This window comes from Equus asinus, chromosome 17, assembly GCF_041296235.1.
Source record: "Equus asinus isolate D_3611 breed Donkey chromosome 17, EquAss-T2T_v2, whole genome shotgun sequence".
Lineage (NCBI taxonomy): Eukaryota > Metazoa > Chordata > Mammalia > Perissodactyla > Equidae > Equus > Equus asinus.
This window is the reverse complement of record NC_091806.1, coordinates 50473816-50501805: the sequence shown is the minus strand read 5'-3', so window position 1 is coordinate 50501805 and position 27990 is coordinate 50473816. Positions and strand designations below refer to the sequence as shown.

Below are 27990 nucleotides of genomic sequence, written 5' to 3'. Positions count from 1 at the left end.
GACCCAGAAGGGAGCAGCCGAAGAGCAGAGGTGACAGTCACCACGACGGGCCGGGACGCAGCTCACGCCAACGGGACACCACACGCGCTAAGGAGCGGAGCTCACAGCCCTCGTGGGGGGACCCAGAAACAGCCCAGAGCCCTGGGGGGCACCCGGCCACCCTACAGCACCCAGGACCCCCGGGCAGCACAGCAGAGGGCAGCCCGTGTCCCCTCACAGACCTTCTGCTCTTGGGTGGGGGGCCTTGGTGGCTCCAGGGCCCAGGAGCTGACCAGCTAGGAGTCCACAGGCCTGGGCCAGGGGCAGTGTGGGCTCCCGAGGTCCCCCGAGGGGCGGGCCCGGAGCATCCGAGGCCCTCCCGGGCCGGTGGGGACAAGGACAGACCCCCAGCCCCGCGGGTGGAGGACCCGGGTGGTGCTCACGTGCCGGGTGTCCCCACCGGCCATCAGAGCCCTCGTGGTGGCAGGTGGGGTCGGGCGGGGGAGGGGCGGGGGCGGAGGGGTCAGCTAGGGGCGGGCAGCGGCCTCCGCCCGGCGCCCCAGAAGGCGTGAGCGGGACGAAGCACAGGGTGCGGGGCGGACCGGCGCACCCAGCAGCCGCGACCCCTGCGGGCCCCACCCCACCGCCACACGGACCCCACCGGGCCCGGCGTCCACGCGGTAGAGGACCCCACGGGCCCCCAGCCCGCCGAGGACGCCACAGGCCGGCTTACCGCGCGGGCCTCGGCCCAGGGACCCCGGGCGCCCTGCCCTCGCCCCAGGGAGGCCGGAGCGCTGCTGCTGAGGGAGGAGGCGCCGGGGTTCTCGGGTCCCACAGCTCGGCCCAGGGACGCCAGCCTGCGCTCGGCCGTAAATGGAACTGTCGTAAAGGGAACTGTCGTAAGGGGATTGGAGCGCCCTCTCTGGGGATTCCAGCTTGGGCGGCTCCGCAGATTTAGGAGGCCCGGGTCCGGCAGTTCGCTAACCACGTGCGGCAGATGTGTTCAGGGTCACTCGCCCGCTTGCACACGCACACACAGGACGGGCTTCCCGCTGGGTCCACAAAGCCCACCAGAACTTCTCAGTTTGGTCTGGAGGGTCCGACGCCTCTACCAGCAGCTTCACAGCAGCCCACAAGGACCCTGAGGTCACTTTTTGTCACTTTCTGCAGCAGGAGTCGGCATGCGGCCCCCGGTGCGTGGACGGAGAACCTCCTTGTTTTTCCCCGTGTGCAGCCACCGCGAGGCGCATGAGACATACTGCACACACGCAGACACAAACACTCAGTGCTCACACACGTGCACACGCACGCTCTTGCCCAGAGCTCTCAGGCCCTGGGGGCTGGACGAAGTCCTCATGAGGGGGAAGCCCTGGGAACGGCTGGGAGAGGAACCTGAGTCCTTGTCACAAATTTAGGGTCGGGGGGCTTCTGGAAGTGCGGCCACCTGCATCTCACACCCAACAAGGGCTTTGCACTTGCCCAGAGCAGGACAGGGTGGGGCACGGCTCCCTGGGGGCCACTCTAGGGAAGGTGGTCACGTGGTCACATTTGTACACGAACTTTCCCAAAGCCAGCCCAGGCATAAGTGCAGGTGTCCCCCGTGTCCCGTGCAGAGCCTGGTGAGCAGGCCCCACAGAGGGCCATCTGCAACCACTAGCCCTCAGGAAGCAGCTGGACCCTGGCTCGAGCACGGCGGCCCATCCAGGTCCCCGGCACTAAGGGAAGCACACCAGCACGGCGTCTCTACCCAAGTTTATTTGGAAAGCAAAGGATTGAGCAAAGGCTGGGAAAATAAGTATCCACAGAGAGGAAGCCAGCTTAGGAGGAGACAAAGCTCAGAGGGTCAGCAGGGCGATGCAGAGGACGGTGGAGGGTGGGGCCTGGGTGGCCACAACTGCCCTGCTCACCCCCTCGATGGAGGCAGGGCTGTAGGGCCAGTGCCCGGGGTCGGCGGGAGCTCACACGTGGTGTCCTGGCACAGGCAGCTCTCAATATGCGTGTAGGTGTACTCCCGCGAGCCGCCGCGGGGACAGTCCAGCACCACCTTCCGCTGGCTCGTGCGCCCCTCCTTGCAGCAGGTGCACCTGTGGTCCAGGGCCTGGGCCTCGGCAGAGTACCTGGGGGAGGGCCACAGTGAGGGGCCACTCCCTCCTGGAGGGGGCAGCCTCCCCTTCCCCTCCCCCAACCCTGGGCACTCGTGGCCTGGGACTCACATGGCGAAGGTCCCGCATGACCCGGAGCAGTAGTTCATGGTCACCAACTTGCTGCAGCCGGCATGTGAAATTTCCTTGGTAACGGGGATGGTGGAGCAGGGGATCCTGGTCTCATTGCGAAGGATGCCTGAAGGTGAGGAGGTGGAGGCTCTGAGGCGGGGTCTCCACACTTCAAGGGGGCCCACCAGGTCTCCCTCAGGGCTTCCTCTCCGTCCCCCAGTGCACCTCGCCTGGCCCTCAGGCGCCCTCTAGCGAGCTGGGCACCCCTGGTGATGCCCTCAAACTCCTCACTCTGCTGAGAGGGGCACAGAGGGGACAGGGCTCCCAGGGCACCATCCCCTCGTGCCTTCCTCCCCACAGGGCGGCCTGGGTTTAGCCCACCCACCAGGCCCTGCCTCGGACCCCGGGAGCAGCCCACCGAGCGTTCTGTACTCACACTTCCTGCAGCAGCCGTTGGGCATGAGCGTGACGGAGCCCTGGAGGAAATGAGGGTGAGCCTGCACCCCAGACCTTCCCCCAGCTGTGAGCACCCCCTCCAGCCACAGACATGGGAAGGGGCTGTTTCTGCAGAAGGGGCCCAGGCCAGAGGCCACTGTCCCAGCACTGAGGCTTCAGACCCACGGTAAAATAGGGGACGCCCACTCCCCGGGCTCACTCACTGGGAGGCAGGCGCTGGCGTCAAATTCCGGGCAGGTGATGTTGGAGATGGACGAGATGAACTGGTTGTAGATTTTCATGCAGCTGAAGAAGGTGCAGTTGTTGGTGGGGTCCCTCTTTCTGTCCCCGGGCTGTGGGGTAGAGGACAGCGTGGTGAGGACCCGCAGGAGGCCCACCCTCGGAGGCCCACCCAGAAAGACAGACTGGAAACACCTCGCAGGTGCCTGACCAGCCGGCCAAGTATGGATTCTTGGGCAGGAGGCCCAGCCTGCAGGCCCAGAGTCACTGGGCAGGTGACACCCAGGAAGGGCCCCGGGTCAGCCACCAGCCTGTAGTCCACAGACGCGTCCCCATCCTAAACCCCAAAACTCATGGAGGTGACCTTTTCTGGAAAAATGGTCTTTGCCGCTGTATTTAAGATGTCAATATGACATCATCCTGGACTACTGGAGGGGGCCCGCAATCCAATGACATTGAGAGACAGAGGTGAGGGTCATGTGAGGACAGGCAGAGACTAGAGTGATGCAGCCACAAGCCCAGGAAGGCCTGGAGCCCAGAAGCTGGAAGAGGCAAGAAGGACCCTCCCTTGGCCAGGGGGAGCACAGCCCTGCCCACACCTGGGCCTCAGACTCCAGTCTCCAGGATGGGGCGGGGTGGGGGTGGGGGAATCCTGCCTGTTGTTTCAGCCCCCAGTCTGTGGTCCCTTGTCACAGCCACCCAGGACAGTGGCACAGAGGACTCAGCCAGGGGCAGCGGGAGTTGTCCCAGGCCGTGCCCTCAGCCCCAGGCCAGCCCTGAGCAGGGCACTCGCGCACCTTCAGGATGTACTTCCCGCTGGGCTGGTTGACGATGCAGTGGGTCTGCTCACACTTCATGCAGCACTCCCCAGGGGCCTCCACAAGCTCGTAGCCCTACGAGACACAGGGTTCAGGTTGGCGAGGGAAAGAGGACAGGAGCTGTTGGGGCCAGAACACCGCTCCTGGAAGGAAGTGACAGGGTGGCAGCTGCTTACAGGGCTGCAGGACGTGCTGCAGGGCACGTGGGTGCAGGAGATGACGTTGAGCTGTGTGGTGCTGTTCCTGCTGCCGGTGCACACGCAGTCCTGGCACTTGGAGGAGTAAACTGGAGAGCCGGGCTGAGCACACAGGGAGGGGCGAGTGAGGCTGGGCACCCTCCATGCCTCCCACCCGCCTCGGGGAGCGTGGCTCCCACCCTGGAGGGCTCTGACGGTGGCAGACAGGAGCTGGGTGCCCCGGGATTGGGGCGCAGAGCACAGCCCCCGAGCAGGCTCTCACCAGCGCCATAGCTGGCCAGTGAGCCTGCCTAGGACCCCACTCCTCCTCCCCCACCTCCGCCTCCCCTTGGCCCAGCCCAGGGCTCACCTGGTACTCAGCATTCCCGACAACACATACATTCTTGGGCACTGGGGATAAAGAATGGGGACAGCAGTCAGACTGCCCTGCCGGGCACAAGGCCATGCACAGCCGGTATATGGGGCGGGAGCTCAGGGCCAGCGTTGGGGCATCAGACGTGCAGAATGAGGTCCCCCAGGAGGGAGCCACTTCACCCCAACTCCCCACTCAAGACACAGTCAGCCCCAGCCCCCTGGATCTCCTCCTGCCCTGGCCTCCGGGCCCCACTCACCACACGAGTAGAGGGGGCAGCACCTCCCGGGCACCATCTCACTCTTCAGCTCGAATCCTAGCGAACACACAGCGGGCTTCTCCCTGCACAGGCTGGCATTGCACTCTGAAGAGGGGAGGAAACACGGTAATGAGCATGGCTCCTTGAAGGCTGCACCGCCACCACCTGCGGTGCAGGGTCAGGACTTGGGCGTCTGCTGGTCACCAGCTTAGCCACCAGGTCCCAGCACAGCCTCCTCGTCCAATGCCCACTCTCAGCTGGACACACCCTGCGGCCGCTGCTCCCCAGCTCCCCAGGGAGGTGAAATCACCACGGAGAATTTACACGGTGAATCCGGGGGCCCTAGGAGGGGACAGGCGCCCAGGGACCCAGGCTCGGCTCCCCTCCCCCGGGCGTGGCCTTACTGCAGGAGGTGATGGTGCAGCAGGTGTCGTCGGGGTTGACCTCCGTGACCAGGTAGGTGCCGTCCTCCTTGCACTCAGACAGGGGCTTCTGGCTGCACTTCCTGGGCTGGCAGATGATGCCTCTTCCACCCTCCAGGCAGACGCAGTCCTTACAGTCGAACTCAAAGCGCTCCCCAAACTGCAGGAGGAAGGGGGTGAGCAGGGAGAAGAGCGGGCGGCCTCACCACGGGCCGGGGCTGCGGGAAAACCTGTGCCCTCCCACCTCTGAACACACGGGGCAGGTTCTGGCCCAGGACAGAAGCCCTCATTCAGGGCCAGGCCACTAACATCTTGACCGTGACCTGCTCACCAGTATTTGCCTATACCATGTGGACCTGGCTCGGGGCAGACACACCACAGGTGTCCAGAGGGTTGGTGAGGCATGGAACTAAGGAATCAACCATGGGTGTAGACATGACAGTGCAGTGGCTAGGATATCATCTCGGTTCCAGACAACTTCACATGAGCAATGGGTGGGTGTTGTGGATGGGTGGAGGATATGTTGATGGAGAGACGGATGGAAGGGTGGCGGGACAGAGAGATGGGGGGATGGATGGATGAAAGATGGAGGGACAGACAGATGGAGGGATGGAAGGATGGAGGGACAGATGGATGGGTGGATGGATGGAAGGACGGACAGACAGATGGAGAGATGGAAGGATGGGTGGACAGACAGAGATGGAGGCATGGATGTATGGAAGGATGGACGGACAGACAGATGGAGGGATGGATAGAAGGATGAAGGGACAGACAGAAGCATGGAGGGATGGATAGATAGAAGAATGGAGGGATAGAGGGACAGATGGATGGGTGGATAGATGGACAGAGGGATGGACAGAGGGATGGAGGGATGGACAGACAGAGAGACGGGGGATGGAAGGATGGATGGAGGGACAGAAGGATGGAGGGATGGAGGGACAGACAGAGAGAGGGATGGATGGCTGGATGGATGGAGGTCTGAACAGAGGGGTGGAGGGATGGATGGAGGGACAGAAGAATGGAGGGATGGCTGGAGGTAGCGACAGGGGAACAGATGGATGGGTGGGTGCATATCGTGCTAGCTCAGCCTTCCAGGACTTAAATGCTTCATTACTCAGTCTTTGAGGCTCCCAGGTTCTCATGTCCGCCGCACCCCACCCATAAAATTCAGGATTTGTGGGAGAATCTCGCCCCAGCACCAAGGAGGAGGGCCGACCTTTCTGGGCACGTCATCAGGTCCCACATAGCCTAGGAGGAGAGAGGAAAGGAATCCTGTCAGCAGAGTCTCGGTGCCACAGGAGCCAGGCTCAGCCTCTTGGAGGCAGGAGGGAGGCACCGAGAGCAGGCAACGTACCGCAGAACTCCACGCAGACATCAAAGCCGGGGGCGTAACTGGTGGTGCCCTCGGGACAGAAGCAGCCTTCCACCAGGCCTGTGTCATTCCCCGGAGAGGAGCTGGAGGGGTGGGGGGCTTCGTGAGATGAGGCTGTGGACGGGCTGGGGAGCGGGCATGCTGGAGCACCATGCTCAGACAGGACTGCCCAGGGGCTAAGCCCACCGTCCCACACGTCTCCCAGCAACTGACCTGGACCCACAAGTGGGCTCCTCGGCAGGACCACAGGCCCGGTACTCCCTGTGAGACCGGCAAGTCACCGCTGCAGGAGGGAGGCAGCAGTCAGAGGGGCCGGAAATGTCAGAGGAGCCTATCCCCCTGCCCCCGACCAGTGACAGTCCAGCCCAGCCCCTCCCACAAAGGACCCACCCTCCCACACTGGCCAAGGGTGGCCAGCTGCCTGCTGCTGCCCGCCTTGGTCCCTGATGCTGTCCCAAACCGGGAGGCCGGTGCCCAGTGGTGCTTAGCAAGGCTGGCAGTCCGTCTAGTGCCCCGGCCACTCCAGCCAGCCCTCCTTCCCCACCCTAAGCCCAGCCTGTCTCCATGAGGGCCTGGCCGCCCTACACTGGTCTGGCATCAGGCTGGCACAGTGCCCTGCAGAGCCTGGACACCCCAGCCCTTCTTCAGGACCCTCGCCCAGGGGCTGGAGCAGGTGGGCACTTACGGCAGGCCCCCTGGGTGTGGTCCCGCCAGTCGATGCAGATGCCCTCGTGGGCACAGAGGGCCGCGTAGGTCTGCAGGCTGGCGCACTCCAGGCCTGAGTCGGGCACCAAGCAGCTGTCGAACACGCAGGCGTCATAGTAGTGCTGGGGGGGCACCAGGGCGTGGCAGTCGGCAAACAAGCTGTTGGGGAGGGGTGTGGGTAACACTTCAGCCAGTGCCACCAGGCTCTCTCACTGCCTGCCACCCAGCCCCTCTGCCTGGGCTGCTCTCCTGGAGCTCAGCCTGCATCCCACCAAGGGGGCCGGCACAGTGGCCCGAGGATGAGGCCGTGGGGCCGGGCTCTCAGAGATGGAGGCTCCACATCTAAATGACCACCAGGTCCCAGGATCCCACCTCCAGCAACCCTGGCGGAAGGCCACACAGCCTTGACTCGCATACCTCTGGGGACAAGGCACTCGCTCCCGTGGATGCCAGCTTAGAGGCCGCCCCCTCTCTGTCTACACCCCCATCTGCCTCCCTGGTTCAGCCCTGGATGCTAGCTGCGTCCTGGGTTGACTGATCTACCCCAGGTTTCAAGTTCAGACTTCCCTGCACCTCCCAGGAGGCAGGAGAGATTCAGGAATCAAAAGAGGCAGGGGGGTGTCTGACGAGGCAGCTCGGCCCCATAGGAATCAGGAGCTCGAGCCCTAAGGCCTTCACCTTTCAGCCCCACACCAGGCCCCCAGCCTCGTCTCCTCTGTGCAGACAGGGGTCCAGGCACAGACAGGCGAGGCTGCTCCCTGAGTCTCTGCAGCTCTCTAGTGACGAGGCCACAGACTGGCCGGGAGCAGGGTCACCTGTCCTTGATGAGCTCGCAGAGGGAAGAATCACAGTCCTTGGGTGTGGGGGTGCGGCTGCTGGCTGTCGTGGTGGCCGGGCGTGGGCTGGTGAAGCTGGAGTGGGGACAGTGCGGCTTGGAGGGGTCGTCCACCACCCACTGGTCAGCTGCGACCTCGCAGTTGGAGATGACCTCCCCACTGGGCAGCACACAGTCATCTGAGGTGGTGTTGGTGCACGTGCCTGGGTTGGCGAGAAGGGCCAGGTTGTCCAGCAGACCCGGTGAGCGCCTGGGACCCCTCCCCTCCTCCTGCCCAGGTCCTCTGGGGACCAGCTGGCCAGTGCCGAGGGCACAGACTAGACTAGACTCCTATTGGTGTCCCACAGGGGCAAAACCGGGATAACGGCCATGGGGCTCCAAGCAGAAGAGGAGGACCTCATCCAGGCTGGCAGGTGCCCACTCCCCGCTGGCCTCCCAGGGGCAAGGTGCAGGAGCCGCAGGGGGCAGGCGCTCACCACACTGGCCCTTGGTGCTGTTGCCAAACAGGCGGTAGGGCAGCCTGATGGAGAAGGAGAGGCCGTCGTAGGAGATGAGGGCGCCCAGCTCGGGGATGTCCACCACGTACTTGAAGCCCGACTCGTACACCTGCAGCCCGAACTTCTTGTAGGGCAGCGCCACGGACTGCTCGTTGACCTGCACCTGTGGCCGACACACCTGGGGTCAGAGGGCCAGCCGGGCAGAAGTTGCCCAATCCGTGGGAGGTCTGCCCTGCCCTGGCCGCCTGGACAAAGGAGCCTTGAGTGTCTGAGGGACGGGGCGGGTGGGCTGTGCCTTCAGAGAGCGCCTGGGACCACAGCACCCTCTTCATCACATGGCGTGATGGGGGTCCCACCCTTTCTCAATTCCTTTTCAGTGCACTGAGCAGACTTGTCCAGGCTGGTCCCAGGGGTGAGGACCCCAAGACTCTGAGCCCCATGCAGAGGGTGGGGCTTCCCCTATCATGGGAGCCAACCACTCCATGCAGTGTGTGCACCTGTGCTTGGGGAGGGGGCTTCTGCCACAGAGATGTGTGCTCAGGGTGGGCGGTGGGGGCACGAGAGGGGAGGTTGAGGGGTCACTGACGTCCCTGGTGGGCCTGTGAGTAGAGCCGCATGCGTCCCATGAGCACTGACCCCCTCCCAGCCCAGCTCTGGGGTTGCAGCCCAGTCCCCGCCAAGGGAGGGAGCCGTATGGATGCCCCGCCGTGGCCATGGGTCCTGCCAGCATACCTGCACCTTCAGGGGCAGCATCTGCACCGTCCTGAGCTGCACCTCCTGGCTCTCGTGGCGCACGATGAGTGTGCGGGGGCAGGACACTCGGTCGGTGACATCGCAGTGGTAGTTGTCGATGTAGACCCCGAAGTTGTCCACGGTGGGGTTGACCTCCTCCACCAGCACGTACGTGCAGTTGCCCTGGTAGCTGTAGTAGAGCCCGTCGAAGGTGGTGTAGTGCGGGTCCCCCCAGCCCGTGCAGTAGCCTGTGGAGGGAGCCCGGGTGAGCCGGGGGCAGAGGGAGGGGGACCCGGGGGGAGAGGACAGGATGCAGTCAGGAGCTCAGGGAGGGTGAGAAGAGCAGGGAGGAACCTAGGGACACGCAAAGTCTGGTCTGGGACAGGCGGGGCATCTGGGCCGGGGAGGATGGGGGTCAGCTTCGTCCGGCCCCCACAGGGCATCTCCCCACACAGCCCTCGGGGCCTGGCTTTGGAGCCAGAAGGTCCAGGTTCAATCTCCAGCTCTGCCCCTCTAACTGCGAAGGGGCCCGCGCTCCACCAGGCATGCCTCTCCCCCTGCCCAGGTCCCCTCGAGATGGGCAACGAGCAGGGCCGTGGGAAGTCCCTCTGGAGATGTGCCTGGCCCTCAGTGAGCTCAGCTGTCAAGGCCGTCACGTCCAACCTGGGGTCTGCACCAGAGGACCTCAGTCCACGCAGCCCCCGCCCACGGAAGGGAAGAGATGAGGAGGGTCCAGCCACAGCGCGGGCTTACAGTCGCACTCCCAGTGCCAGCAGCAGCCGTCGGGGTCCAGGACGCGCACGGGCGTGAGGTTGTTGGAGCAGGTGGGCCTGGGCGGGGGCTCGCACTCCACCTGCACGATCTCCACCGTGTTGTCGTGCTTGCAAGTGGCCATGGTGCAGTTGCAGAGCCACCACGTCTCGTTCTCCTGAGGGCGGGGAGGGCGCAGGGTCAGGGGGACAGGCCCCACCACCCGGCCCACACAGGACACTCTTGTGAGGCCCCGGGGTGAGCACCTAAGAGCCCTCCCCAGGAGGCTGGAGGCCAAGGGCTGCCCCATCAGGGAGGCGGCTTCAAGGCCACTGTGCTGCAGCAAGAGCACAGCACTGTGCTCCTTGTGGGTGAGACGGCGGGTGCCCCAGCAGACCCCACGTGGAAAGGCAGCTTGGAGCCTTGGCCTTACTGGGGATGGTGCGGGACATGGGGGACAGAGGCGTCTCGGGTGACCAGCAGGAAGGCAGCGCCTGGGGCATTGAAGGCCTGGACGGTGGGGACACTGCTGCCCATGGCCCACTGACCTTTCTGGGAGGATCAAAGTCAGGGCACCCAGAGGGCTTGGTGGTGGCTGGTGTGCTTGACATTGTGGACGGCGTGGGCGTTGGCGTGGGTGTGCTGGGCGTTGGGGTGGGGGTGGTTGGGCAGGACCAGTTGAAGAACTGTAAGGAGCAGTTCAGTGAGCAGTTCACAAAGTAGCAGGTGTCCCCATGCGTGCCGTTGTACACCACCTCGCCTGCAGGGGGAGAGACCAGTGCCTACGCCATCCAGGCAGGGCTGGCCGCCAGTGTGCACAGGCGGGTCCTCACCCAGGCCACCAGAGGGGAGCCCACCACCCCCTCTCCCCCGACTCATGGCTGCAGCAAGCTGTGGCTGGCCACAGAATCAGTTCTCCCCACGCAGCACCCAGCTTCCCTAGGAAGCTCCCGGTTTAGACCTGAAACCCGATTCCTACCCATGGAAAAGCACAGCCCAAAATTCCACCAGCCTCCACCACCTGAGAGTTGGAGGGAGCAGCCTGCGTACCTGGGCCATAGTACATGTCATTCAGAACACAGCAGACGAGCAGGGTGGAGGAGGCGACTGAGCCAGTGGTGATTTTGGTGCTCGGGGTGCTGAGTGGGGTCGGGGTAGGGGTGGGCACGCTGGTGGTCAAGGTGCTGGTGGTGTGTGGCGTGGTCGAGGTCAGAGTGGGCTTTCCCGTGGTGGTTGTTGAGACAGTCACAGGAGTGGATGTGGAGGGGTGTCCTGGGGTGGGCGAGGAGGGCCCGGTGGTGGTTCCACTGGTGGGGGTGGTCTTCAAGGAGGTGGGACCTGACGTCCGTGTGCCTGTAAGAATGGAGGTGACGGGTGAGGGCTGATGGCAACGGCTCATCATAGATGTGCAGCCGGACAGCTCCCTTGGGGTGAGGTACAAGGCATGGAAAGGCCCCACGTCCATTGCCCTGGCTCTCGGTCAGGGTGAGCAGGGCCACATGCACGGTGTGGGCAATGGGGAAGCCCACAGGGGAGGAGCGCCTGCCCCTGGGCAGCAGCAGTGCTCGCCCGCCTGGCCGGAGGGGTTGTCACAGGACACTGGCCCATCCGAGGACACTGACCAGCTGCCCTCTGAAGCCCCAGTGATGAGGCGCAGACAGAAGAGGAGGATGGAGGGAGGGTCTCCCGGGGCACCTGGTTGGCAGCCTCTGCCCCCCACCCAGCTCTGGCCCCACGTCCCTCAGTGGGCTCCACTGGGGTTGGTTTTATCTATGTTGCCCATCACACAGCTGCGGGCTAAGGGAGGTGGGCCGCAGGCAGCTGTCCTAAGAAAGGAGGTTTTGTGGGGCAAGTGGCGGCGTTTAGCTAAGCTGCCCATGCACTGGTGTTGGCCAGTGGCCCCCTGAACACTCTGTGGCCAGGTTCTGCTGGTAAGGGAGGCTCGCCAAGCCCACTGGAACCTTCCTGGAGACCCCTCTCACAAGGCAGGGCTGAGGGCACCAGCTTGGGTCCAAGGAGCTTCAACGCTACCCCGGCAGGAGAGTGAGCTCTCCGGGGTGAGGAGGAAGCAGGAGTGTGTGCCGTGGGGGTCTGTCTACCTGGAGTGGTGGTGCCAAGGCTTCTTGTTGCAGTGACCGTTGGTGTTGGGGGCCGTGGTGTGCTGGATGTCTCCCTGATTGTTGGGGTGGCGGTCAGAGGCGTGGTTGATTCCATGGAAGAGGGGGTGGTGGACGGAGATGTTAGAGGGGAGAAGGACTCAGACGGTTTTGGTGTGGTGGTCTCACTTGGGGGTACTGTGCCTGTAGGGGTAGGGGTCTCCGTGCTGGTAGCGAGGATGCTGGGTGTTGAGGTTGGGGTCTCAGTGGTGGTAGTAGTGGTGGTTGTTGTGGTCTCTGTGGTGGTGCGGATTGGGGTCGGGGTCTCTGTGGTGGTGATGGTAGGGGTTGAGGTTGGGATCTCATTGGTGGTGGGGATGGGGGTACTAGTACAGGTTGTGGTCTCTGTAGTGGTGGGGGGGTTGGGAGTCGTAGTCTTTTGGGTGGTGTGGATTGGTGTAGGGATCTCGGTGGTGGTGATGGTGGGCATTGTGGTCTCTGTGGTCATGGTGTTGGTGATGGTGGATGTCAGAGGTGTGATCTCTGTGGTGGTGGTGGTAATGGTGGGGGTCGGGGTTGTGGTCTCTGTGGTGGTGATAGTGGGTGTCGGAGTTGAGGTCTCTGTGCTGGTGGTGGTGGTAATGGTGGGGGTTGCCGTTGAGGTCTCTGTGGTGGTGGTGGTAGTGATGGTGGGGGTTGGGGTTGAGGTCTCTGTGGTGCTGGGGGTAGATGTGGAGACACAGTACCCACAGCAGTAGACGTTGATCTCATAGTTGAGGCAGTAAGGCATGGGGATGACTCCTCCTGGCTTATGGTCTTCATTTTTGCACACCAGTCCAATTGAAGTGTCGCACACCATCGTTTGTCCAAGCTGTTCGATGGGAACGTTTGGAAACTTAGTAGCTCTGCAGGAGATGTCGGCTACCCAGCCTCTTCCACAGACATCTCCAATGGGTTCAATGTCTCCACCTGGTTTCGTAAAGGTTGGTTTCCCAGAATCCAGCCAGCCAGTCCATTCACAGTCAGCCACACACGCAGTAGTGGTAACGGCCATGGACGTAATAGGCGTAGTGGTGGGAGTAGAGGTGGAAGACTCTGTGGAGGTGATGGTGGTGGCTGTCGTGGTGGGAGTCTCCATGGTGGGGCTCGTGGTGTGTTTTGTGGTCACTGTGGCTGTGGTGGGAATTGTGGTCTCTGTGGTCATGTTGTTGAGGGTCGGGGTTGTTGTCCCTGGGGTGGTGGTTGCTGTGGTCATGGTGGGGGTTCTGGTCTCTGTGACGGTGGTGCTGGGAGTTGGTGTTGGGGTCTCTAGCATGGGAGTGGTGGTGCGGGTGGTGGTCACTGTGGTCATGGTAGGGGTGGTTGATCCCGTGGTCCTGGTGGGGGTGGGGGTTGCAGTGGTCGTGGCAGAAGTGGTGGTCATGGTGGTTGTGGTGGTCATGGTGGGGGTGGTGGTCACAGTGGTCATGGTGCTGGGGGCAGGGGTTGTTGTCCCTGGGGTGGCGGTGATGATGATGGTGGTGGTGGTGGTGGCAGTGGTGGAGGGGACAGGGGTCGTGATGGTGGGTCTGGAGGAGGTTGAGGGTGGCAGGGTGGACCCAGAGATGTTGAAGTGCTGCACCACCGTCCCATTGAGGCCACATAGCTCCCAGTAGCAGAAGAAGCCGTCCTGGGTGTAGTTGAGAATCTTTCCTGGGGGTCGGGAGCGAGGCTGATGTCAACACTTTGGGAGCAAGACTCACAAGAACCCCCAGCTTGTCCCAAGAAGAGAAAGGAGGGCTGTCCCCGGTCTCCGGCAAGCGGCAAACCAATGCCCCATCGGGACGCCTCCCCAGAACCCTAAGGGCCCCCATCAGGATGGAGAAGCTGGGTCACAGGAGGGCATTTGACACAGGGAGCATCAGGATGTGAGCCCCAAGGGGCTGCTGCCCAGCAGGCAGCTCTGAGCCGGGAAGGGCCCCCGGGGTCCACGGGGTGGAGGAGGAGACTGAGTGCCCAGGGTCCAGGGACAGGGCAGCCACGGGATCTTCTGGGTGGGGCCTGGCCTGCTTCCTCGGGGGCAGCTGCAGAGGGCAGCTTACCTTCCTCAGGCTGGCAGATGACCTTGGAGGACTTGGTGCACATGCTGGAAGACAAGTGCCTCAGCTTCAGACCCCCAGAAAGGAGGAAAGTCACCTCTCCCCTGGGCCCTGCCCCCCTGCCACGCCCCTGCGGCCAGTCCCCCGGACCTGCTGAAGCCCGAGGCACTGTCCCAAAAACCCACCCCAGAGGAGCTGCCCATTCTAACTGTACAGAGTGGGGACAAGGCAAGGTAGGCAAAAACTGGACACAGAAGGGAGGCAGAGAAGGAAGGCCTGGCTCTCCCCGGGAAGGGGGCTGGTCCCAGTGCCCTGGCTCCTGTATGCCAGCTTGTGCGTGTGCATCCATGTGCAGGTGCACCCAGGGGTGTGCTTGTGCACCTGTGCATGTGTGAGAGTATGTGTGTTGTGTCCACTTCTGTGTACGTGAACACTTTCTGTGCCTGTGCATGGGTGCATGGATGTGAATGCTCGTGGGTGCATATGCACCTGTGCATGTGTGGCCGTGTCACAGGCGCATGCGTGTGAGCACATGTGTGTGTGCCTGTGTGTGTGCTGACCTCCCACACGTTCCCTACGATAAAAGCCTAGGTAACAAGACTGGCAGATGTCGTCCGTGGGAACAGACACTCCAGGTCGGTAGCGGGTGTCCTCGATATAGCAGCCACATTTGTCTCCTGTGACGCACTTCTTCAGATCCTCGTCATAGATGGGCCTCTCCTCGGGGCACCAGGGGTAGCAGCCTGGTGGGCAGAAGGCACGGGGCGTGGACCACAGTGGAGGACACCCTGACCACCAGACCCCACCCTTGGGCCCTACTCTAGCAGGTCCTTCTCTGCAGGATGTCCCTATAGAAAGGCCAGGGACTGGAAGGGCAAGAAACTGGATCCCCCCAGCTGGGCCCTGCACACTGCCACATGGCCAAAGTGACAGCTAGGTCCCATCCACCTGCTGATGGACAGCCAGGCCTTGCCCAGCCTCCAGGGTTGCAGGCTGCACCCTTCGCCCCTGACCTGACCTCCCTCCTATGAGGTAGGATGCTCCCTCCCCAGACCTTCAAGGCTCAGTCCTTCATGTCGCTGGTTCTCAGATCAAAGGCCCTGGAGTGGCCTCCCAGACCCACCTGTGAAAGCCCCCTCCCCCTTATCCTGCTCTGCAGGTCCCCATAGCACTCTCTGCTCCTGACAACACCCGGTGCCTGTTAACCTGCTTCCTTTCTGCCTCCCCCTGAGAGGGCGGGATCATAGCTCAGTCTCCAACCCACTGTGCAGTCAACAAAGACTCAGCAGAAGGTGAACCTGGCCCACCCTGGGTCTCAGGGTCCCCAGCCCCCACAGAGCCTCTCAGGGTGACCCCAAGGGTCTACAGGGGACACTGCCCTTTGGCCCCAGGCCAGCAGGGCAGGGCAGGCCACCGCTCCCCAGGAGGCCCCGCTCACCCTCGAGGTAGGACATGGAGATGCTGGAGTGGATGCCATTGATGGTCCTGCAGGTCTCGAAGCTGCGGTTCCCACAAGGCTCGTAGTGCCACTCACACTCGTGCGGGGGGTTGTAGTAGTCGCAGAATATGGCTGGGGAGGAGGGAAGTGAGGTCAGACTCAGCGAGTGCCAAGGCCGGGTTGGGGGGACGGCCTGCGAGGGGCCAGCTCCCTCCTGCCACCCCGCGCAGCACTGTAGAAGAACTCCTCTACTTTCACGACCACACATTACTAATTGTATTCTTAATTAGCTCTCTAGGCCCGGAGGGAGGACACTTTGATCCTTGGGTTGGGGGAGGTGGGGAGGGGACTACGTACACTGCATCCCTTGCAGGGGTAAGGAGCGCCACCCACCCCGCTGGCACCCAGTCCCAGGACGGGTGGACACTCACGGCACAGGTCTGGCGTCCTCCAGAACACACAGGCCCCCTCCTTGGTGCACTCCTGGGCATAGGTGGCCACGGCGGAGCAGAAGCACTCGCAGTCGCCACCCGAGTCGCAGGAGCACGAGTCATACACACAGGCCTCGTAGAAGGGCATGGGGTCCACCTAGGGAAGGAGCCACCATGTGCCCTGGGCCAGTGCTGCCCCCATGGGGCCAGGCCTCCCCCTGCGGCCAGAGGACCTCAGGACCACGAGGCCAGCCCCACTCCTGGGACAGGGGCGGTCACCCAGCACTAGCTTCCCAGGCCTCCAGTGGGGCTCACGGGTGAGGTCCAGACACGGTTGGCCAACTCTGGCCATGCAGACCCTCAGGACCCCAGGGTCTTCTGCTGTAAGACGGGCCGCCCTGCACCTGCTCCCTCGCCCCCACTGCCTGGAGCTGAGGACCGTCGGGTCTTAGGTGCTGTGTTCTTTCTCCCTCCTGGAAGGTACAGGAGGCTGGGGGTTCAGCCAGAGTTCTCAGAGGGAAAGCTGAACCTCTCGTCGTGGGTCCAAAGAACACGGAGGATGGTGCTGAAGCTGGAGGTGACGCAGCTGAGCCACACCCAGTGTGCGCACCAGGCAGGGAGATGTTGCCCACCCACAGCCAGTCCCGTGCCCGCCGCCCGTGCCCCCCGCCCCCCACCTTGCTGTGGCAGCCGCTGAAGACTGGGCTCTTGATGATGCTGCACTGCTTCTTGGCCCAGGAGCGGCGGTGCGGCTTCAGGGTGCACGGCTCGGGGGTGGCGCTCACATCCAGGCAGGTGGGGGCCTCCTTCCAGCTGTTCCCGAAATCCAGCTCGCTCTCCACCACCATGTGGTCCCGCGTGGTAAAGTCATTGTTGGAGCGCTGGTCGAAGTTCCCACATAGGCCGCACACAGTGCCCTGCGGAGACCAGCGAGCCAGGGGCTTCGTGAGGGGGCTCGAGGGAGGGAGGGGTACGGCCCCGCTGTGCCTGGGAGGCCCGGTGTGCGTGCAGGACCAGCCCTGCAGAGGCCTGGTGGGCAGGGGAGGCTGCGTACCTTGTAGGAGGGGGCCAGCTTGATGAAGATGGTGGTCCTCTTGTCCCAGATGACGATGATGCCGATGCTGGCCTCCACCACCAGGTACTGGCCCACCTCCCGCGTGGTGTAGGCCACATGGTGGCCCACGTCGCGCTGGATCACCACGCGGTGTTTGTCCTCCAGCTTCAGCTCTGTCCTCTGTGCCCAGGGGAGAGGCCCGGTCACTGGCCAGGTCCAAGGGTCCCCGAGGACCCTCACATCCCTGGGGATGGGCAGCACTCACCCCGATGAAGATCTTGATGGCCTTGGAGCAGGTGTCGCCCGTGGTGCCACACGGGACATTCTCGGTGATGATGCTGAAGGAGCCCAGCGAGGAGTTCTGGCCGCAGTAGTCCTGGGGTCCCACAGTGGGGTATGAGCCAGGCCAGCCAGGGCACAGGTACCCCTCTGGGAGCCCCACCCCAGCTGAGCCTCAGCCCCTCCTCTGTCAAGAGGGATAACCATGCCACATGAGGGACCTAACCCACCTCTAACACCCACACCCCCCATGCACTCAAGAGAGGGTCACAGGATGGGAGGCTGGAGGAAGGGCTGGCCCCTCACACCCGCAGGAGGCTTCACTGAGAGCAGCTCAGGGCCGGCAGAGCATGGACACGGGCGGGTGCAGGCCTTGGGGGTGCCCTTGCCTCACCTGAACGGCCACGTAGGAGCAGTTTCCATCAAAGTTGTAGTACTTTCCATCAAAGGTGATGTAGTGGCCGCTCCCATGGATGACACAGGTGCCGTGGCACACAGACTGGGTGCACGCCCAGCGTCCTCTCTGGCAGGTGCTGAGGAGAGCAGGAAAGGGGCCTGGAGGCGCCACAGGGCCCAGGGCCTCACAGCCCTGTTCAGAGGGTGGCTTGGGCGAGGCCAGGGCACAGTCCAGACACCTCCACAGGCAGCTCATGCACGATGCCTGCAAACCCGCACCAGCCCAGCAAGTGCCACCCCAGTGCCCCTCCCATTCTGGCCAGGGCCTTGCCCACCCAGTGGAGGTGCACATGGACCTGCAGGCCCCGGTTGGCCCCATGGGGAGCAACCCCGACCCTCTGCCTGGCCTCCAGGACACGCTCCAACTGGAGGGCAGCCGGGCCAGGCCACTCACCAGGTGTTGCAGTCCACCTTGATCTTGTCCCCGCGGGAGAAGAAGCCCTTGTTGTGCACACAGGGGCAGTCCTCCTCCACAACGAAGCCGCCTCGGCCGTCGTCGATCAGCCCTTCGGGGCACACGCAGCCACTCACACACTCTGTCTGGTACTGTGGGGTGGCCGCGGAGCGGGGTTCAGGCATTTGATGCCAGGCCCGGGATCTTGGCTGCCCTTGGCTGGCCCCGCCTCTGACAATGCAGACTCCTCTTGTGTCCCCCACCCCCACCCCCGCCTCCACCCCTTGACCCCTGATCCCTCTCTCTGGCCCACCCCTGGAGCCCCTCCACCTTGGGCACCTCCACCGCTGGGCAGGTCGACAGGTGAGTGCTGCCTGCCAGGGGCCCCTACACTGGCCCCTGTGACACCGGCAGGCTGAGCAGGGCCTCCAGGCTGACGCTAGGCCCCTGGGACAGGAGGGGTCAATGAGCCTCATGGGTCCTCAGGACTCAGCACAGGAACCTCAGGGTCAGTGCGGTAGCCTGGCTGCACCCTCCTCTCCACGGACACCCTGGATGCACCCTCCCCTCCACGGCGGTCCCAGCACGCACGTGGCCAGCAGCCAGCGTCTGGCAGCTGAGGGGGTGGGGGTTCCAGATGGTCAGTGCAGCCTGGTTGTTGCAGTCGATGTGGATCTTTGGGGCTTTGCAGGCTGCAGACAGAGCAGTCACCCAGCTCAGCTGAAGTTGGTGGCTGGCAGGCTCAGGCAGGAAGGAGAGGGGGTAGTGGGAGCAGGCTGAGGGACAGGGGGCAGGGGGCTGGGCTCGGGACATGTTCACTTACTCTTACGGATCAGCTTGACCTGAAGGCAGTGCAGCCTCCCGTTGCGGCACACGCTGCAGGGAGAGTAGGAGGTGAACGGGGCCCTTTGGGGACAGGCCCAGAGACTCTGTGGGGCGGGGTAGAGCCTGCATGACCCCCATGCCCTCCCTCCTTCCAGGCCCTAGCCCACTCACCACCGCTCCCCCTGCCTCAGGACCACCTCCCCCGCCTCCAGGTAGAGCCCTCGGTGGTAGCAGGAGCACTTAGCCAGGGGCACACAGCGGCCCTTCTCATCCAGGAAGGTGCAGTCGGGGCAGCCACAGCCGTCCACGGACACGAAGCTCTGGAGGCAGTGGGCGTCGGCCTCGGACAGCGAGCGGCAGGTCTGCTGGCAGGTGGTCAGGTTGTACAGGAAGATCTGCGAGTTGGGGCAGGAACCCACGTCCTTGTCTGCAGAGGGGCAGGGCCGGCATGAGGGCCGGGAGGGATGGCCCCAGCCACATCCCCGCAGGCATCCAGTGGAGCTGTCATCCTGGGGTCGCCCTGGCTGCACAGGTGCCCCACCACACATGCCTCCCTGTCTGCGCAAAGGGGCAGCGGCCACAGTTCGGACCCCTCCCCACTGGCAAGGAGCAGCCGTGAGCCAGTTTCCCACCTTCCTAGCAGAGGAAGCTGGAAGCCATGTCACCCACTGGCGGTGGACCGATCCCTCTCCCTGGACTCAGAGTGAGTTGCCACTGGGGACAGGAGCTGAACCGAAGGCCAAGCCCCAGCCCCCCGCCCTATAGAGAAGCCAGGACCCCCAAGCCCAGGAGGCCAGCACGGGACGGCACTCACTGCAGACGTTCTCCCGCCAGCCCCGCAGCGTGACGCCCTTGGCGGCACAGGCACGGGCGTAGGAGGACAGGGCGGCACACAGACACTCCTCGTTGTTCTGGCAGTTGCACGTGTCATATTTGCATCTCTGGGGGTAAACCGAGGCAGGGCAGTGAGGGAGGGAGCCAAGCTCAGGAATGCACACACGTGTGCAAGCACTCCCGGACGTGCATGACTACACTTGCACGCAAACATACACACACGTGAGCACGCTTAAACTCCCACTTCCACACGTACACACACCACACATGCCCCCACACATGTACACAAACATACATGTATGCACACTCACACGCGTGCTTACACACCTACACACACAGCAGCCCCTAGCGGGAGCCTCACAGGCAACTGGTCAGGCTCAGCCAGGCGCACTGGGCACACCTTCCTGTCACGGAGCAGAGAGGGGCTGGGGAGTGCAGGAGGGGGTCCCACCCACCTTGTAGTACTCGGCCGGGTCCACAACCGAGTGGCACCTGCCGAAGGGGGACTCCGTCTTCCTCAGCAGGGAGCACCAATGCTCGGCATAGTTGGCTGCAGAGGCCGGTCAGAACCTCAGGGGTGGCCCCTCCAGCAAGTGCCCTGAGTCTGGCTGCTTGGTGGCCCAGGCTGGAGCAGACACTGTCCCCACTGTGGACAGAGCCGGTCCCCCTCCAGGCCAACTCAGTGCAGGACAGTGCCCCGTGCAAGGCAGGGGCGCCCACCACCCACCCTCTCTGCCTCCTGGGATGCAAAAGGCAGCAAAGTGGGAGGGAGGGTATCCTGTCATGGCACCAGGCCAGTCCCTGGAGGAGGGCCACCATCCAGCCATTGGCAGGCCTGGCCCCTCTGCCAGGTCACTTGGTGGCCTGCCATCATGGGCCACCACAAACGGGGCATGTGGCAGAAAGCAGCAGGTGGGCCCTGAGTGGGGCAGGCCATCTCGCCTCCACCCACCCGTCACGTCCCACAGGGAACCCCATCTGCCTCACCACTCTCGATGTTGAGGGAGCAGGGGTCGTCCAGCCAGTCCAGCTTGTTATGGCAGCTCGACTGGGCCTTCCAGGTGTTGGCGAAGCTCGCCCCCGTGGCCTCCACCAGCCCGCCAGCCGTCTTGAAGTCATCGCCCTCCAGGCCATTGAAATTCCCACAGAGGCCTGAGGTGCCGAGGGACCAGGTTGGGAAGGGCCTGGCGCAGCAGGCCCCGCGTGGGGCTTTGTGGGGTGAGCAGGCGGGGCCACTCACCCTGCACGCGGCTCTGGGCAGCCTGGTGCAGCGTCAGGAAGAGCTGCATGACCGGCACCAGCTGGACCTGCAGCCTGAGGCCGAAGGCAGTGTTCACGATGAGGTGATGCGAGGACGGTTGGAAGATGGAGAAGCTCGCTGCCAGGTGGGGCGGGGAGGGGCAGTGAGGAGCGGAGAGGGGCCGCTCAGCAGGACTGCCCCGGGACCGCCACCTTCAGCAGGAGGGTCTGGTGCTGCAAGGGGACCGTCCCCCTCCCTACCCGGGCTCCTGAGCAGGACTCACCTGTCACACGGGGCAGGTTCACCTGCATCTCGTTCAGGAGCACAGTGCCATCCGACTTGAAGACCACCACCTGAGGGAAAGGCCAAGGGACGGTGGGGCTAAGGGCCATGGAGCCCCCAGAGGTGCCGGCAGGGCAGGGGCGGGGTACCCACGTTCTGCTTCTTGTCGGCCAGCAGCACCACCGTCTTCAGGGAGTTCTGCTTGTCCGAGGAGCCGCAGACGGCCAGCTCGCCCAGGAGGGCGTAGGAGTCATTGTGGTCGCTCTGTCGGGGGGGGGGGGGGGGGGGATGCTGAGGGAGCAGTGGTGGGGAGAGCCAGCTCCCCATGCTCACCCACCTACCCGCCACGCCCACCTACCTTGGTCAGCACGTAGTAGCAGTCCCCGTGGAAGGTGTACCTCTTCCCGTCAAAGGTGGTGATGTGGGAGCCACCCTCCAGCGCACAGGACCCGGGGCATGGCCGGTCTTTGCACACCCAGCGGCCGGCATTGCACACGCTGCAGGCAGTGGGGCCCAGAGTCAGGCTCAGCTGCGTCCCCAAGGCCGCCAGGACCCCAGCCAAGATCCCCGGGACAATGCACAATGCCACCCCCAGCCCCGTCCCCCGGGACCCACCACTGCTCGCAGTCCTTGGTGATCTGCTGGCCGGGCGCGTACTTATGTCCCTGCAGCTTGCAGTGGCACTGGCTCACGGGGATGCAGCCGCCGCCCACAATGTCATCGTACACGGTGCCTGGGATAGCGCCGGGCGGGGCGTTACACTCGCTTGCCTCGGAAAGTGCCAGATTCCCCACAATGGGGTTGCCATTGCCGAAGCCACAGCCGTGGGACAGCCTCCGGAAGATGCCGGAATCCCCAAGGTGGGGCTGCCAGCCAGGCCTCCCTCCCACAAGCACCTCTGGTCCTTTGGGTGACACCATGGTCCCCACACAGTGTCTGGTCAGGGGCATGCCATGGGGGCCTGAGAGTCCGGCCCCGTCCTGGGGTCCTCCAGGCTCCGTGGGCCGGACAGGAGGAGGTCTGTCAAGGGGTGACAACCAGGAAGGTTCCTCCCCCCAGACTCCCAGAAGCCGTCATCGTGTGTGAATGAGGTGGGAACTTCAGCATTTGTGCCCTTTCTCCCTGTTCCTCGTCCCTCGATTTCAGTGGGGGCACCGTGCCTCGTTTCCTGTGCCATCACTGCCCCCCACCACCCGGCACCACCATCCCAGCATGGCTGTCCCCCTGGTGCAGCGGAAAACCCAAGGCCACTGGTCCCAGGGCCCCTCGGCAAGGGTGGGCCGCAACAGGGCAGTGCCCCACCCACCCCCGCACACCCACGGGTGCCGCAGCGCACACCTTCAGGGCAGAAACAGCCGTCCATGCGGTGCTCCTCACACAGGCTGCTGACCTCCAGGTGTGAGCAGGTGTCCATGCAGGGCGAGCCACTCTCCAGGTAAACCATGTTCCCAGGGCAACTCTTGGCTAGAAGGGCAGAGGACGGCCCCTGAGCCAGCACTCACACCAAGCGTGGAGGGCAGTGGGCATGGGAGCTGGAGGGACTGCGCCCGCTCGTGGGGTGCACCCAGGGGGCTCTAGGCTCTGGCCCCGGTGGTTTCTGCTACCCCCCCGCAAGGCCGAGGCTGCCTCCAGGTTGGGCACAGACGTGGCTCCTGATCCAGGGCACCAGGCTGCCCTGGCCAGGGCCGGCAAGTCCCCAGTATTCCCTCCCCATGGATTGGTGGATCAATGGTCCCCCACGTGCCCCTGGGTCCCCAGCCTCCTGACCCCGGTGTGCCGCGCTTACTACAGAGAGTGGCAGTCCTCCAGTTCCCGGGGCGCCCGCCGGCGTGTGAGCACTGGCAGGAGAACTCGGCCATGGTGCTGCAGATGCAGGAGGTATCCGAGGGGCACTGGCAGTGGTCCTGCACACAGGCCTGTACGTATGGCTCCAGCGGCACCAGGCCCAGGCAGTCCTCAAAGGCCGCCGCCGTCAGCAGCTTCTTGCACTCAGGGAGCTTGCAGTGAGATAGAGGCAGTGGGCGGGGGCTGCTCACACCCTCCTCCCTTCCACACCACCGGGGGTCCCAGCATAGAACAGGAGGCACAGGGCCCTCTTAGGAGAGGGGTGGGCACGGCTCCCATAGGATCCCCCCCCGGGAATGGCTCCTCCCCTGGGCAGGGGTCCCCGGCCAGCCACTCACGTGCTCAGAGCAGGACTCAGGGGTCTGCCCCTCCTCGGGGTCATCGCACACCACCTCGGGCTTGTTGATCTTCTGCATGTTCCCGAACTGAACAGCACCGAAGAGCATGCCTGGGTGGGGCACAGCCGGTCAGCGAGGGGCACCCGGGAGTCTGCACACACCTGCCGCCTAAGCCCCCAAGGAGGCTCTCACCATCAGACAGGAACTCAGAGTAGTTCTGCAGGCCATTGTAATCTCCACAGAGGCCACACGTGTGGTTCTGGAATTTACTGTCCAGTTCCAGCTGCCAGGGGAAGAGAGAGCAGGTGAGCGGCCATGGCCAGGCAGCACCCACAACTTGTTTGAAGGGAGTGGCAAGACGGCTGGGGTCAGCCAGGGGCTATCCTGGCATCACTGAGGACCAGGAGGAGATTGGGAGACAGGGAGGGCTGACCCACCACCCGAGCCCCCAAGGTGCCCTGCCAGAGTTGGCTGCATGGCCCCGCCTCTGCCGCCAGCCTTCTCCGCCAGCAGACAGAGGCTGCTCCACAATCACAGCCTGCCCTGCACCCCCCTCTTGGTGAGGATGGGACCACTGGCTCCCCTCTGCTCCCTCAGAGTCCCAGAGGCCCGATGGAGGCCACTCGGGCCCCAGGGCCCTGTGGCGCTGGGGCGGCACCCACCATGAGCGAGTCCTCCCGGTCCCACAAGAGGGTGAGGCCCCCACGGGAGTAGCCCTTGGTATAGGCGTCGTTCCTCTCGATGAGCAGCCCAGGGCTGTAGTGAGGGGTGCTGACCCTGGGGGGGCACCAGGGTCATGAGCCAGCCCACAGAGCCACCCAGCCAGGGCCAGGGGTCCCGCTGCCCAGAGGCCACTGAGGCTGTGCATCATGTGGGCAGGGATGGCCTGGCCTAAGCCTCTCAGCCAGCCCTGCCAGGCCAGCTTCCGCCCTGTGGTCACAAAAGGCCTTGTCCACTCTCTCAGGGGACTTCAGCAGTGGCCAGAGAGCCCCTCTCCACCTGTGCTGGCCGGGCTCCTTCACGGGGAGCTACACCCTGCCTGCCGGTTCTCCGTCTCTGCACCCCCTCCTCTGGGTCTGTCTTGGGCAGGAGCCCCACGACAGCCCTGAGAGTGGGGAGGGGTTACTCCATCCACCGCCCAGGGTGGGCCCTGGCTCTGTGCTCACCCCAAACTCTGCCACCGTGGGCCCTGTACCCACCCCCACCCTGAGACTGGGGCTGGCTACCAGGGCTGCAGCCTCTAAGGGAAACAAGATCCCCTGGCACAGGGAGAGGGCGGACCACGCAGGTGGGGAGCCGCCAGGCAGGAATGCACTTAGGCACCATTGTTCCTGACACAACGGGGAACGAAGGCTGGGGCAGGGGGCTGGGTGCTCCCACAGGCCCCACCCTGCATGGCCTCTGTACCTCTAGCCCGGCACAGCAGGGCACAGGGCCTCCTCCCCAGAGGCTGCCAGGCCAACCCCACCAGAATGGCCAACTGTCCCCCACGCATGCCCAGAGCCTGGTTGTCTCTGAGCGACGGGGCTGCGAGACTCGCAATAAAGCCCCTTCCTCAGTCCTTCGCCCATGGAGCTCATCAGTGTTTGCTAAATGAATCAGTGACCTGAACTGAAACCCCGGTGTTCTCCTTAGCCGTGTGCCGGGGTGGAGAGGGGCTTGTGGGGGCTGGCCAGGCTCATGTTTGCTCACAGGAGCCACGGGGCCCCCTTTCTAGGATGTGGGGGGACGCCACCCGACCACACTCACATGGCCCCGTTCAGCACAGCCAGCTCGGGGGTGAGGTAGACCATGTCGTCCTTGACGGTCAGCAGGATGTACTTGACCTGGGGGCGGCCGCCCTTGTGGCCCAGGACCCGCTTCAGGTGCACAGCAAACTCCTTGTAGGTGTCACGGCAGTCCGAGGCGAAGTTGTAGTCGCAGAGGCCGGGGAAGCGGAAGACGTCACCGTCGAAGGTCTTGTAGTGGAAGTCGCCCCAGGTGCTGCAGACGTTGTGGCCGTGGTTGCGCGTTCTGCCCTCTGGGGAATGGCAGGATGGAGCGTGAGCAGCCCAGGCCGCCCTCAGGCTCGTCCCCAGGCCCCAGCCCAGCCGCTGCCCTTAGGACCCTCCAGAGGCAGCTGAAGCGGCTCAGGTGGTCCTGCAGGAGGAGCTTCTGCTACACTGTGGTCACCTCGCCCAGGGGTCTCGGGCCCCTGAGAGGACATCTCCAGTGCTGCACCTTGTTCCCTGGCCTGGAGAGGCACATGGCCGTTGGCCCAGCAGGCAGTGGGGGCAGGGGTCTCTCGGGCTCCCTGAGTGCCCTGCCGGGCCCAGTGCCCTCCAGCCCCCTGTCACTGGCACACTCCATCCACTCGTCGCCCCACCCTGCCGCCCCTCATCCAGCAGAAGGGCAGTGCTGGACCCCTCCAAGGGTCTCCACCTCGTGTCCATCCAAACAAGCCCAGGGCCCCCCCGCGCCCCCCCCCCCCCCCGCCGTGGCTTTCTCACACAGCCCTGTGGCACAGAGATGTCCCCATCCTACATTCTCAGTCGTCTCTGGCTGAAAGCACCCATCCAGCAGTCGGCCCAATGCCCTGATCTGCAGAAGGGGTCATCTTGGCCTTGTCTTCCCAGGCTCCATGGGACCTGCCTCCCGAACACCCATGGACAATGGCCCGGCTCAGGTGTTTCTACCTGGGATCGCCCCCTGGAAATACTCCAACCTGGTGCTCGCCATCAAAGGGATGAAGGGAGCCCAAGACCACCTGTCCTACCCTCCTAATCCTCCTTTCTTCTCTCCTCTCCTTCCTTCTTTCCCTCTTTCCCTCCTTCCCTCCCTCATTCTTTCCCTCTTCCTTTCCTCTTTATTCCCTTTCATCTTCCCTCCCTCCTTCCTTCCCTCTTTCCTTCTCTCCTTCCTTCCCTCCACCCAAAGTCAGCAGGGGTGGGGGCTGCAGGAAGCTGGACCCAGCCCATCTACCCCAGAAGATGCCAGGCTGCCCCAAAGCCTGGCACAGGAGGATCACCTCCCTTTCCCAGGAAGGACCGTCTGCTCTGGGCCGCCCCAGATGTCCTGTACCCTCAGGTCATGCTGCCCATAGTGCTGCCCGCTGCCCCTCACCTCTCCGCAGCTCCTCGCCCCTGGCCAAGGTCAGGGCCAGGCAGAGGGCCACTAGGCGGGCTAGTGGCAGCCCCATGGTGGCTCAGAGGCTGGTGTGGGAGAGCAACAGGGGACAGGGGTCCGGGCCTTATATGCCCCGCAGGGCGGTCTGAGAGCAGAAGGGCAGGGGAGGGGCGAGGGGTGGGTGGGGCCTTAGCCAGATTATCCAGAAACCACTGTGGGACCTCCCCTGGGCTGTGAGGAAATATTGACTCAGCTTAGCTGAGGTTTATGTTTTTATTCCTCCTTAGGTAAAACAGACCCTCCTCAGGATGTGGAAACCCACTACCCCAATTCCGACACACGCCCAAGGGAACTTGAACTTTGGAACTTCGTCTCTCACAGCTACAAGTGGGCCCAGGCCCAAGGGTGGGAGATGCTGCTAGAAGCCTGTCCTGCAGGCTGCTGTTCCCCATGGCCCCCAGCCCACCAGGTCCAGTGACCCACGGAGCTCGGGCAGCGCCGACTGCTCAGCCTAGTTGGGAGATCGCCTGGGTTCCAGCCACCCCCAACCAGGGGTGCTGCCCTCCCAGCACCCAGCCCCCCAAGGCAGGGAGGGTGTGGGCTCCTGTAGAGTCCTGGGGGCCACCCCGTCTCCCCATGGGCTCTGCTCCGGGACCATCTCAGCTGGCGGCTTATTGAGCTCCATCAGAGGCCCCCAGCTCCAGCCTACCCTCTAATCCCCTCCTTTCCCCAAGCTGAGCCAGTCCCTGGATTACCTGTAATCAGAATTTAGGGAACCCAGCCAGGGGACGCTTTATGGAATCGGTCCTCTGGGCCACAGGGCAACTGGCTCAAGGCCAGGAATGGCCATCCCGTGGGGAACGGTGCCAGAGTCCCAGACACGGCCACGGGCACGCACAGGCCTCAGGGCTGCTGCTGGCAGAAAGGTGGCCCCGACCCCCAGCACAGGCCCTGCCCACCCCCAGCCTCCCCAGGATGTGTAGGGAGAGTGGAGTGGTGGAAACACAGGGCTGGAGGGCAGGGACAGCCTGCCTGGGCTCCCCGGGGCCACACCTCTCATGGTGGGAGGGTCCTGCCCCAAAGAGAGGAGTTGTGGCCTCTGATGAATCTCAGACCCTCGAGCTGAGCCCAAAACCTGTCCGGAAATGCCCTGAGGAATCATGGTGTGGCGTTTGAACTTGTACCTGCCCCAACCTTGGAAGCCACTAGCCATGGCAGCCCTCGCCCCGACCCTAGAGCGTGACTGGCCCAGGAAGCATAGGCAGGCCCCACCGTGTACCAGGTGGATAAACTGAGGTCAGGGGCTCTCCTTTCCCTACACTTTCTTCCTCCAGAAAACAGACACGCATCCTGAATTTGGCTTCTGAAATTGGCCAGCGACAGAGTGGACAGCAAGCTCAGATGGTGGGGGGAGCCTCGAATTCCAATCCTGTGGTCCCCAAGTTGCAGGGGCAGGGGTGAGGGGAAAGGGGTTCATCTCCACAGTAAT

The 27990-nt window shown here is 63.9% G+C and overlaps 1 protein-coding gene across 1 annotated transcript; it reads right to left on the bottom strand.

The window, feature by feature from the left end:
* Positions 1 to 1771: 1771 nt before the first annotated feature.
* On the bottom strand, positions 1772 to 26617 carry LOC106825295 (mucin-2-like). The gene is made up of 49 exons (XM_070487466.1): positions 26499 to 26617; positions 25146 to 25416; positions 24059 to 24173; positions 23589 to 23679; positions 23397 to 23506; positions 23000 to 23210; positions 22552 to 22677; positions 21829 to 21946; positions 21572 to 21710; positions 21367 to 21477; positions 21215 to 21284; positions 20932 to 21069; positions 20682 to 20843; positions 20147 to 20241; positions 19672 to 19798; positions 19029 to 19284; positions 18856 to 18908; positions 18624 to 18724; positions 18033 to 18184; positions 17577 to 17715; positions 17169 to 17279; positions 16904 to 17083; positions 16527 to 16766; positions 15850 to 16006; positions 15419 to 15550; positions 14577 to 14723; positions 13984 to 14028; positions 12465 to 13594; positions 11906 to 12350; positions 11266 to 11379; positions 10857 to 11159; positions 10355 to 10566; positions 9810 to 9984; positions 9057 to 9304; positions 8304 to 8487; positions 7808 to 8030; positions 6973 to 7151; positions 6501 to 6570; positions 6270 to 6370; positions 6132 to 6163; positions 4898 to 5075; positions 4494 to 4598; positions 4232 to 4272; positions 3862 to 3984; positions 3665 to 3760; positions 2852 to 2980; positions 2629 to 2668; positions 2193 to 2319; positions 1772 to 2096 (listed from the first exon to the last, which is right to left on the bottom strand). The coding sequence occupies exons 1-49, from the start codon at positions 26572 to 26574 to the stop codon at positions 1883 to 1885; spliced, it is 8142 nt and encodes a 2713-aa protein (XP_070343567.1). The 5' UTR covers positions 26575 to 26617; the 3' UTR covers positions 1772 to 1882.
* Positions 26618 to 27990: the final 1373 nt, after the last annotated feature.